The following is a 12,180-nucleotide window of genomic DNA, read 5'->3' as shown; positions in this document are numbered from 1 at the left end:
GATTATGGTTTCAATATGTCTGCCCTCTTATGCCCTCTTGCAACACCTATCGTCTTACTTGGATTTCTCTTACCTTGGACATGGAGTGTCTCTTCATGGCTGCTCCAGCAAAGCACAGCCGCTGCTCCTTACCTTGGATGAGGGTATCTCCTCACGGCCGCCCCTCCTGACCTTAAACATGGAGTAGCTCCTCTCAGAGGCCTCCAAAAAGCTCTGACATTTGACCACAGTCTCTGGTCTAATGAAGACTCTCCTCACTCACCTCTCTTGGCTGTGCTCCTTCTCTTGCTCATCCTGAGGGGTCTGTCCCAGGGTCCCAGCCTTACTTTCTGCATGATCAGGCCTTTCCACGTGAATGTCTCCCAGCCTGGGACTGTTTCCGGGCAGGTATCAAGTAACTGGGGCATTTAACTATGAGATTAGTGAAAAGGCTTGCTGTCTAGCTGTGATAGTGACTTAACTTGCAGTTTAACTCAATTAGCCAGTTTAGAGTCTAGTTTCACAGCAGGAAAGTTCACACATACAAATCAGTAGTTTTGAGAAACCTGATGAAATAATGGCTAGTTTACCCTGAAAAGCTTTGCAATCTAGAAGCCAACCATCTGAGTAAATGCCATCGTAATTAGATAATTATTCCAGCCCTGCAGTTGCCAGGGCCTTCTGCCAACATCCTTCTTCCCCACTTGCTGCAGTTTCTGTCTCACAAGGCTTCCTCTTCTCAGTTGCCTCACCAAAAAATAAAACTAGACCTGGTTCTTCCCTTTCAGAACATCCCTCCTGGGTCCCCACTTCCTAGAGCTGTTTTTAATACATTTTCACTGTTCTTCCACTCTCACCTTGTTACAGTTAAAATCTTAATATCATTGGGCTTTTAGCTTTCAACATTAATAATGGAGCAAACTAATTTAGTGACCATGCCCAGGCTTCACCATAATGCTGTGTGCATGGTACTGGCTTGTAGAAAGGACAGATAGGACCCAGGTTTTCTGAGACTGAGTCAGATGATATCCAAGATGGATTTCCTCTATATGAACTCTAATACAGGGTTCAGAGTTGGACCTTATATTGAACCTACTTTGTGTGTGTGTGTGTTTGTGTTTGTATGTGTGCGCACTCAGTTGTGTCTGACTCTTTGCGACCCCATGGACTATAGCCCACCAGGCGCCTCTGTCCATGGAATTTTCCAGGCAAGAATACTGGATCAAGTTGCCATTTCCTACTCCAGGGGGTCTTCCCAACCCACATCCAGGGATTGAACCCACATTTCTTGCATCTCCTGCATTGGCAGGTGGATTCTTTACCACCTGGGAAGCCCATATTGAACCTAGACTTATTGTCAAACCACATCAAATAGAAATATTGAAGTCTTCTCTAGAAACAATTTCCAGAGAAGCATTTGGATGGTGGCAATCACAATAGTCCTCAAAAGCAATGTTGTTTATTTTCTTCCTTATTCTAGAACTGTTGTATGTATATACATTGAACATTAAAGTTGTGTGATTTTGATCATCAAATTAGAAGCTTAAAATACATTTCCACATTGAGGTCAGGGCAGTAATATCCAACTGTGGGTTTTTAATTCATTGGGTTTTAGAGGAAAACAATGTAATTACTGCTATAATTTGCCAAGACTAGTTAGAAAGCCTTAAGAAATATTAATAACATTAGCTCAATAATTACACTTAAGAAATTTATCATAAGGAAATAATCATGGGTGTGTGAATATGGTTTTAGTCAGAAGAGCTGCTTATCATAGTGAATACAGCAATCTATCTAGATTTCAAAGATTTAATGACTGATTAAGTAGACTACAGTATTTCCATATAATATTGACATTTAAAATAGTGCAACTGTGAAAAATTAATGACATGAAAAGATGTTCATATTATACTAAGTTGAAAAAACACAACTTATAACAGGGTTGAAAGTATATAAATCTTTTGTACAGTTGTACACACACACAGAGAAAAACAATATGGCAGGACATACCTCGCAATGTCAGTGGTCATTTCTGTGTGGTAGAATTATATGCAATGGCATTTTCTTTCTTTTAGTTATCTGTGTGTGCGAGGTTGCTTCAGTCGTATCTGTCTCTTTGTAACCCCATGGACTGTAGCCTGCCAGTCTCCTCTGGCCATGGGGTTCTCCAGGTAAGAATCAGTATGTTTCTCATCAGTATGAAATGAGTGGGTTGCCATTTCTTCTCCAGGGGATCAAGCCTATGCCTCTGATGTCTCCCTGCTTTGGCAGGCGGGTTCTTTGCCACTAGAGCAACCATTTTCTACAGTGTACATGAACTACTTTTCTGGAAAAAAAATTTTTTTTAACTTTGTTCCTCAACTTCTTTTCAATGGTCACTTTTAAAGGTGTTTGTGGTTGGGGTTTGCGCAACACCTGAGAAGGTTTGGTTATTCCTGTCTTTGTGTGTAGGTTGACCGTCCCAAAGCTCATTAAACAGAAGACAACAAACAGGGATTTCCCAGCTGTAAATGAAGGAGGAAGTGTAGCCTTTGTTAGCAAATCTTCCAGGTTTAGTAATGGCCAAACTGAGCACAACAGTTTTCTTTGCAGATAAAATTTAGCAGAAAATTATAAAATAGCCACTAAATGTGATATTTTGAACAACCAAATGAGATGATTTTGATTTTTTTTTCTTTAAACCACTTTGATCTCCTCATACTTGTGACTCAAGGCCCAGTAGAGTAGAGAAAAAGGATATTTATTGATGGTTCCCACAGAGAAAATCAATCATTTCAATTGTAGTGATTCAATTCAATTCAAATTGTCAAACTTTTATTGAGTAACTAGGTGGGAGTCTAGCACTGTATTAGAAACAGTGGGGCATTCAAATAACTCATGAAGACAAATGTCCTGGAGGAACTCACAGTTTTTACATAAAGACAGACAAATTAATAAATATCTCCTAAATATAAAATGGGCTTCAATATAAGCACTGGGTCATCAGAGCAAGAGTCATGGCAGCTCAGGACAGGGAGAGGTTAATTCCAACCAAGGGAGCAGGAAAGATTTCTTAGAGGAAGTGAGATTCTGGCTCACTTCTGAATAAAGAGAAGTGTGTTAGTCCCCTGTTAGTTACTGAAACAAAATTGCAACTAACTTGAATTTTAAAAATCAGCTCATCAGCTTCTATAATAAGGATGTCTTGCTTTAGGCAAGGTAGATACAGGAGCTAACATGATGATGTCAGATTCAGTTTCCCTCTCTGTGTTGGCTTTGCAGCAGTCAAGTTCTCCACAAAGATGACTGCTAAAGACAGAAACTTATATTCTTAGGGCTGGCAATCTAGGCTCTTCTATTTCCCAACAACTATTGATTAAAAATCAATGAAGATTCTCATTGGCTCTGCTTAGCAACCTGCCATCCTAGGCCAATTGCTATGGCAGTGGGTCACATGCTCACCACTGGAGGGAGTTGGGCAGGGGCAGGCACCATGACTGATAATTCCACCAGATCAGGTAGAACTGGGCAACCGTGGCTTCTCCCAGAAGCAACAGAAAGTACAGGGAGCTGAGCAAAACTACTGGGCAAATGCTACCATTACCATATTTCATTTCAGATGGGTAGAGTGTTGTAAGGTATATGAGGGGAAAGCCTTTGTGAGCAAAGGAAAGAGCTTGGGGCTGGGATGTGATCATGGGAAAATGCAAAATACATTTTGAAAAGAGTGAGTACAAGATGCTGGTGGTGACAGAGGAATTCTATACTGATGATTACAGTCTCTGAACAGAGAAAATTTTAATGATGTGTTTTCTTTTACTTAGACCCTTATGGCTGGGCAGATTTGCATATACATGCAACCATACATACAGCAATTATTTAAATGTAATGGGAACTTACTATTTGAAGTATATCCTGTGAATACTTTTGTGAAGCAAAAAATTAAACTGTCACCAAAACACTGACCTTTAATATTTCTGTCTTGTATTTTCAAAAGATTATATATTGACTTTGCTTAGAATAATGTATACACTTAAACTAAATCTCTTTATCAAAAAGTGAATTTTATTTCATTTAAAATACAACTCAGCCTAGGCTGAGTACTGCCCATTTCTAGTAAATAATAAATGTATACAAATGCTTCCTTGAACTTACATCAGTAATTATAAAATCATCTACCAGTTTTAAAAGCCTATTTGGATGAGACATTTATTTGTTCCTTGGCATAGTAGAGACTAAATGTGAATTCATCTCATGATTCACAATATCCCCATGGGCTATGGTGATATTGGTGATTGAAACTGTACCAATTGATGTTTTAATACTTTCTGTCCTTCAGAAATAAAAGAAATCAAAACCTATGTTTTTTTAATTTAGAATTCATTGCATCAAGCTCTGATTGTAGATAGAATACAGAATTAGATCCTTACTAAATGAATTTAAAATATAAATTAGATATGTGGGATTCTGACCTTGAGAAATAAATTGTAGAGGTGACAAATTTGTGAAAACTTCAAGCTAAAAAATCCAAACAGAGATGATGAAGTATTCTATTATTATGTATTATTATGGACTGTAGCATAGAAATAAAAGGTCAATTTCCAGCTCAAACTCTGTCTTGAACTTCGTAATTTTGGGCATGCAGAAATTCATTCTGCATGAATTTCCCTGTTTTCACACTGATTCATATTTTACAGAGAAGTTGGAACAATATAGGAAATAATAAATATTAAGCACTTTATGTCCTTCTGAATGAAGACCCCAAATAAATGAAATAATAGTAAGGTTGTTGTTATTGTTCAGTCGCTCAGTGTCCAACTCTTTGCGACCCTCATGGACTGCAGCACGCCAGGCCACCCTGTCCATCACCAACTCCTGGAGCTTGCTCAAACTCATGTCCGTTGAGTCGGTGATGCCATCCAACCATCTCATCCTCTGTCGCCCTCTTCTCCTCTTGCCTTCAATCTTTCCTAGCATCAGGGTCTTTTCCAGTGAGTCAGCTCTTCACATCAGGAAGCCAAACAATTAGAACTTCAGTTTTAGCATCAGACCTTCCAATAAATATTCAAGGTTGATTTCCTTTAGGATTGACTGGTTTGATCTCCTTGCTGTCCAAGGGATTCTCAAGAGTCTTCTCCAGCACCACAGTTTGAAAGCATCAATTCTTTAGCATCAGCCTTTTTTATGGTCAAATAATAGGGTACACTATATGAAATACTTCCTTATAAAACAAGTAAATTAGGGATGAAATTTGATACTTTAGAAGGATTTATTTCAAAATATGATTTTACAAAATGTTAAACTAGCACATCTAGAATCAATCTAGAAAAAATTGACTCATACAGAACTTTTGTTAAACGTATTTTGCACTATGCAATTATGCCTTTGTGATTTAATTAATGCTCAATACATTACTCAATTGATATGTGTACTCAAGAGATATGTGTCATTTAAAATTATAATTAACAAAAAGTCATATGATTGTTATCTGCCTTTTAGGTATTTTTGTATAATACCAAACATACTTACTAATATAAAATAAAGTCTTGAAAACCCATAGATATTAGGCAGAAGAGCCACGTGTGCCCTGTCCTATAGTTTTCTTGAGGACCAGACTAATGATAATAAGGTGAGGAATTTCCCAAGATGGTTGAAATCCATATATCCAGCCAGAATATATTCCACAGGAGGCAACTGACATAGTCACAAAATTTTAAGCAAGGTGCAATATGTAGTATTGCTTTCATGTTTAATAACAGAACATCCTGATCAACTTGGGCTTCCCTAGTAGCTCAGCTGGTAAAGAATCCACCTGCAACCTGGATTGGGAAGATCCCCTGGAGAAGGGAAAGGCTACTACTCACTCCAGTATTTCATGGACTCCGTGAAAGTCCATGGAGAATTTCATGGACTGTATAGTCCATGGGGTCACGAAGAATCATACAGGACTGAGTGGCTTTCACTTTCATCCTGATCAAACTAATATTCATGTCCAGTTGTGGAACAAGGTTTCAAGAATGAGATCAATGTCCAAAAAAGGATGGGATAAAAAATGAGCAGCCCGCCTCCTCCCTGCCTCCTAAATATACGCAGCACTCCTGAAGAAACTGTTGTTGTTCAATCGCTAAGTCACGTCCTACTCTTTGCAACTCCATGGACTGCAGCATGCCAGGCTTTGCTGTCCTCCACTATCTCTTAGAGTTTGCCCAAATTCACATCCACTGAGTTGGTGATGCCATCTAGCCATCTCATCCTCTGTCGCCCCCTCCTCCTCCTGCCCTCAATCTTTCCCAGCATCAGAGTCTTTTCCAGTGAGTCGGCTCTTTGCATCAGGTGGCCAAAGTATTGGAGCTTCAGCATCAGTCCTTACAATGAATATTCAGAGTTTATTTCCTTTAGGATTGACTGGTTTGATCTCTTTGTTGTCCAAAGGACTCTCAAGAGTCTTCTCCAACACCACAGCTTAAAAGTATCAATTCTTTGGCACTCAGCCTTCTTTATGGTCGAGCACTCACATCCGTACAAGACTACTATAAAAACCATAGCTTTGACAATATGGACCTCTGTTGGCAAAGTGATATTTCTGCTTTTGATTATGCTGTGTAGGTTTGTCATAGCTTTCCTTCCAAGGAGCATGTGTCTTTTAATTTCATGGCTGAAGTCACTGTCTGCAATAATTTTGGAGCCCAAGAAAATAAAATTTGTCACTATTTCCACTTTTAATATTTGCCATGAAGTGATATGACCAGATACCATGATGTTCATTTTTTTTTTAATGTTAAGTTTTCAGCCAGGGTTTTCACTCTCCTCTTTCACCCTCATCCAGAGGCTCTTTTGTTCCTCTTCACTTTCTGCCATTAGAGTGGTATCATCTGCATATCTGAGGTTACTGATATTTCTACCAGCGATCTTGATTCCAGTTTGTGATTCATCCACCCTGGCATTTTGCACGATGTACTCTGCATGTAAGTTAAATAAGCGGGGTGGCAATATACAGCTTTGTTGTAATCCTTTCCCAATTTTGAAACAGTCAGTTGTTCCCTGTCAAGTTCTAACTGTTGCTTCTTAACTCACAGAAGAAACTGATGTTGAAAGCATAAAAAAGAAGCGGCAATTGTTGGCCTTCATTTCCCGGAATTCTTCCAGGTCTGTCTCTTATTCTATATCCTGTTCCCAATTTCCCTTCATTTCTTGACTCCTTTTCTTCTGATCCTTAGATGAACTTGCTGTCTCTCTCTCACCCTTAATTTTGTCAGCCTTGTTTTGGACAAGTAATTCTGTTTTTCATCTTTTAAGCTTCTCCATGACTTGACTATTGCTGACTTAGTCATCCACCTATTCCTCATGTACAAAAAAAACCATAAATAAAAGACATCTGCTCCTTTTCCCTGTGGCAGCCGAGTGGAGCCTGAACCAAGATGCTGTTTGATTATGAAATGAGATCTGGTTCAAAATCATCAAAAAGATTTTGAGTAGGATCCAGCAAAATCTGGCACATAGCTCATCATGCTCTTCCTGGATAGGTTAGGATCATGGGCCATCCCTTACTAATCACACAATGCCTGTGACAGAGATTGGCCTCCATTGCAATTCTTGGTACATAAAAGGACTTCAGAAATTATTTAGTAAAAGAATGAATAAATTATTATAAGCACCAGCTATAACATCTAGAACCCATTACACTGGTTTTTGAGGGTGTGTGTGTGTGTGTGTGTGCTTAGTCACTCAGTTGTGTCCCACTCTTTGCAACCCCAAGGACCGTAGCCTGCCGGGCTCCTCTGTCCATAGAAATTTCCAGGCAAGAATACTGGAGTGTGTTGTCATTTCTTTCTCCAAGGGGATCTTCTGAATTCAGGGATCAAACATGCATCTCCTGCATTGGCAGGCAGATTCTTTACCACAAGCGCCACCTGGGAAGCACTTTTGAAGGTGTGCATGAATTTATAAAATATGATGAATCTTTAATTAGTAGAACATATTTGGTGGAGATTTCCATTTACATTTCTTTTAAGGAAAGAAAGCAGGAAACAACTCAGCACATCTACTTGTCATCACTTTCAGAACATCTGTGGTTTTAAAACAACTTTGAAAATAGTCACTTGCCTAGAGTATAAGGTCTGACTTCTGCTGTATAAGCAGTAAAATGTTCTAAATTCATATGTACTCATACATACCCTCATAGAGGGCAATTAATAAAATACCAATTATGGACCCCATATCTTCTTCACACACTGATTCTTACAGGGGGTTATGTAGATGTATACTCAACTCATTAAAATTAAGTCAAAATAAAGAAAAAGAGGAAGGTAACAACAGATGCACCATCCCAATATCTTGCATGAAGAACTGCACATTCCCTCTAGGAACCCCAAATAAGAATGTTTACAGAAGCAGCTGATGAAAGCAGTATGGGCTGGCATATAAAATGCTTACTGTTTAGCAAGAGGAAACGTCTTAAATAGCTTGCATCTCTCTCTCCATCAGCTGGTGCTCAGTGTTTGTGTTTCTTCAGGTTGATCGGCTGGATGTGGATAGCTTGTTTAGTAACATCGAATCGGTGCATCAGATATCAGCCAAGCTGCTGTCATTGCTGGAAGAGGCCACGACAGACGTAGAACCAGCCATGCAAGTAATCGGTATGTTTATTCTCTTCTCAAGTTCTCCAATACAACAGGAAATAATATTTTAATAGCCTCCCGTTGCTTTGGTTTTATGTTTCTGACTCACCAAGCTTCCCAGGAGATATATAAACGCTTAACGCATCTTAGGGCTCATTGTAATTACACACACTCTGTATTTATTTTCACATGGGTTTATATCCATTTGCCGAAGTCCCTCAGTAGCACTAAGCACACCATTTGCTTTTTTAATTTCCAATCTTTCAACCTCTTTGCCTTCCAGATGTTCTCTTATTTAGTTTTATGGCCAACAGTTACTTGATTCTTAAAGAATTAAACATTTAAATACTTTAATAGCTTTACTGATTTTAGTCACAATGTTTCTTATTCATCTTATGACTAGGAATCCACTGCTTTTGGGATTGTAACATTTGCAAGGAAAGTTTATATGATTATTAAAACAACTTAACAACGACTTTTCCATGCTTTTCCTTTTTCTCTATATTGTTTGCTTTTCAAATATGTTTCTACTCTCACACAGTTATAGATAATTTTCTTATTCTGATAAGATTTTGAAAAAAAATACAGAGAAATCACTGAAAAAGTGTTGGGTCAAATTTTTGTTCCCTCTATATTCTCCATTCATTGGGCATTTATGTATCAAATCACCTAATGAATATCTATTAAACAGTAGCATATGCCAGGATTCTTAGGAGCTTCAAGGGAATATGGTGTTGTGAACTACTTGAAGGCGATTGCCACAACCAAGATACCACAGACACAGTGCCATGTAGGCCAAACATTTTTTAATGTGCTGTAATCATTTTTTCTGTTTCACAAAAAATATTTAATATATGCTCATTACAAAATATTAAAACAATTTGGGAGTATACAGTGTAATTCAACCCACCAACGCAACGAGCATCCCCTTAAATAACCATTATTGTAGTTTGATATGCGTCCTTCCTTTGAGACACACACACACTCACACCTTGTGTTTTTATTCCCCCTCATTATGTGTTTGTTAATGGGGCTTCCCAGGTAGCTCAGCGGTAAAAACCTGCCTGCAATGCTGGAGCTGCAGGAGATGCAGGTTTGATCCCTGGGTCGGGAAAATCCCCCAGAGGAGGAAATGGCAATCCATTCCAATATTCTTGCCTGGAGAATCCCATGGACAGAGGAGTCTGGCAGGCTACAGTCCATAGCATCTCAAAGAGTTGGGCACGACTGAAGAGACTTAGCATGCACACACACAACGGAAAAATGGCATGAAATTGATTTTGTTTCATATTTAAGGAAGATCCAAAATTTAATAAGCAAGATTGATCTTACACAAAGGTGAAACAACCTGGGCCATTTGTAGTGTTTTACATGTCAAAAGGCCACCCCACTTAAAAATATTCCCCCACAGTTTTTAATTGTCGTTTCTTGTGATTAAATGTCCCCCTTGTATACTGCAGAACTTCAGGCCATAAAGAGAATACATTTATATGGGGAATCAGAGAATTCTTGAAAATGTTACTTGGGCTTAAAGTATTAAGTCAGATTTCAGCAAGTGAGGTCCATGTTGAGAAGACTAAGTGGAAATAATAGCGTGAACAAAACCATGGACAGAAAATGCCAAGTGTGTTTAGGAAACGGTGAGTGACCAAGCTGAGCTGGAGTGAAGAAATCACATAGGGAGGAGTGAGAAATGAATCTGTTAAGTGTAGAACAGGGACCAGCTGTACTTGGAATCAAAGTTTGGAATTTACTCTGCAGATAATGAGGAGCCATTAAAAGATTTTTCAGCAAGGATGTGATGAGACACAAAAGTTTCTGGAGAAAAGAAACTATGGCAGGTATGAAAAGAATGGATAGAAAGAGAAAATGAGTCCTCGACCGGTAAACAAGTCATAGATAATTTAGCCATGTGGTAAGAAGCAGCTAGGCTAAGGTGGATACACTGAGAATAGAAAATAGGTGTCAGATTCAAGAGAAATGTAGAAAAAGCACAAACAAAATGTAGGGGTTGGTTGTATTTGCTGGAATCAAAAACAGTTCCAGGTGTAAAAAGTCTTGTATTCTGATTTGTGTAGAACATCTTGGTTTTAGCCTGTTCAAGCATCCAGTCCAGTTTAGCATTTGTCCCGGACTTCCTCATTTGTTAAGGACGATCGTTATTTATAGTTGCACCACAGAGATTTGGTAAGACCTCTTCATCATGCTTTAATTTCTGACATGGCTTCTCTTAGCAGAATGTTAAGAGTCAGGTGCATTTTAAAGAGTTCTTATGTGGTAAACTCTAAAAGAGAGCCCATCCCTCTTTTCCCAACTTTTTCTAGTCTCAAGGATACTTATATCTTCCTTTGAAGTACAGCACACAGGGAAACGACTGATAAAATGAAGACTTTTGGAAATGAATAGCTAGCAAGACCTAACTGCTTCCTGTTCTGGTGAGGGTGGGAGATGTACTTGATGCTGTAAGTCCTGCAGCCACTGGGTAGAGCAGCAAGTGGGGTCATGACCCACACTGGGTGGCTTATGCCCTATGCCATGACTAGTGGGAGGCATCAAGCCCCTAGAATGACAGTCAGTGGGTTTAGAGGGATACGTAGAGAATTAAAGATTAGATGCAAATGAAATACGTGTAGGAAGTGGAAGCCATTTGTGTCAAAGGTGAATTTTCTGACCATATTGTAAATGCTACTGTTAACTTTACTTCGGAAAATGCGTTAATGTAGATTATCATATGAATACATATTTTGGTGGAGCATCACAGTAAAATAATGCTTTTTACTAAAGTAAGAAATCTCTGAAACAAAAGTATTGTGGTGTGTATGTAATAGACCTGTGATATTTTATTAATTGAAATGGTAACTGTAGTTAAAGCTCACATGCAGTTTTACGTATATAAAATTGAAGTGAACTATATATAATATTCAGAGAATATGCATACTTTTTTTGGTGTTGGTCACTAGCTTTTAGAAATTGCATTTTGTTCAAAATCAGTAGAAGTCTTTAGTTAAGATATTCAACAAACAGATGGAAAAAGTAACTTCAGTTTGTTAGTCTTCATGATTGCAATTACTGAAAACAAAATTTACCCTTATGGAAACAAGGAATTAACTGAAAGATAATTAAACAATGAGAGATTATACTGTATAACAGATTTAATTGTGAAACTTTGTAATTGTATTTTGGAAAACTTGAATTATGAAAAGAAGCTGTTGGCAGAACTTCTATTTAGTAGGATAAAGTAATATACTTTGTACCAGATTTTACAACATCTAGAAAAATATCTAAAAATCACAAATAGAAACAACTTGTTTGATGAGTTTTACTTTGCAAAAAGAGAGAAAAGAAAATGGAAGCAAGAAGACAGAACTTTGAAAATATTTAAACTCAAATATTTATATATTTTAATATAGAGCAATATATAATCTGAATTTTAATATCTTACATTTAGTAGAATTTTCTCCTAGCTTATGAGGTACCTTTGTGTTAGGAGGAAAGTATTTCCACAATTAAAAATATTATGGTTTATATATTTGAGCAGCCAAATAAATAATACTAGCATTAGATTTTAACCATAGAATAAAACAGAGTCCACACTGATATGAAT

General features: G+C 37.9%; 1 protein-coding gene across 1 annotated transcript in view; it reads left to right on the top strand.

The window, feature by feature from the left end:
* Window positions 1-12,180, top strand: part of ARHGEF38 (Rho guanine nucleotide exchange factor 38) — a 154,149-nt gene that overhangs the window by 70,421 nt on the left and 71,548 nt on the right. Inside the window, exon 3 of the mRNA XM_002688091.7 lies at window positions 8,471-8,594. Within this exon, the coding sequence (XP_002688137.2) occupies window positions 8,471-8,594 (124 nt within the window). The remainder of the gene's footprint in view (window positions 1-8,470; window positions 8,595-12,180) is intronic.

This window comes from Bos taurus, chromosome 6, assembly GCF_002263795.3.
Source record: "Bos taurus isolate L1 Dominette 01449 registration number 42190680 breed Hereford chromosome 6, ARS-UCD2.0, whole genome shotgun sequence".
Taxonomy (NCBI): domain Eukaryota; kingdom Metazoa; phylum Chordata; class Mammalia; order Artiodactyla; family Bovidae; genus Bos; species Bos taurus.
This window is presented reverse-complemented; position numbering and strand designations above follow the sequence as displayed.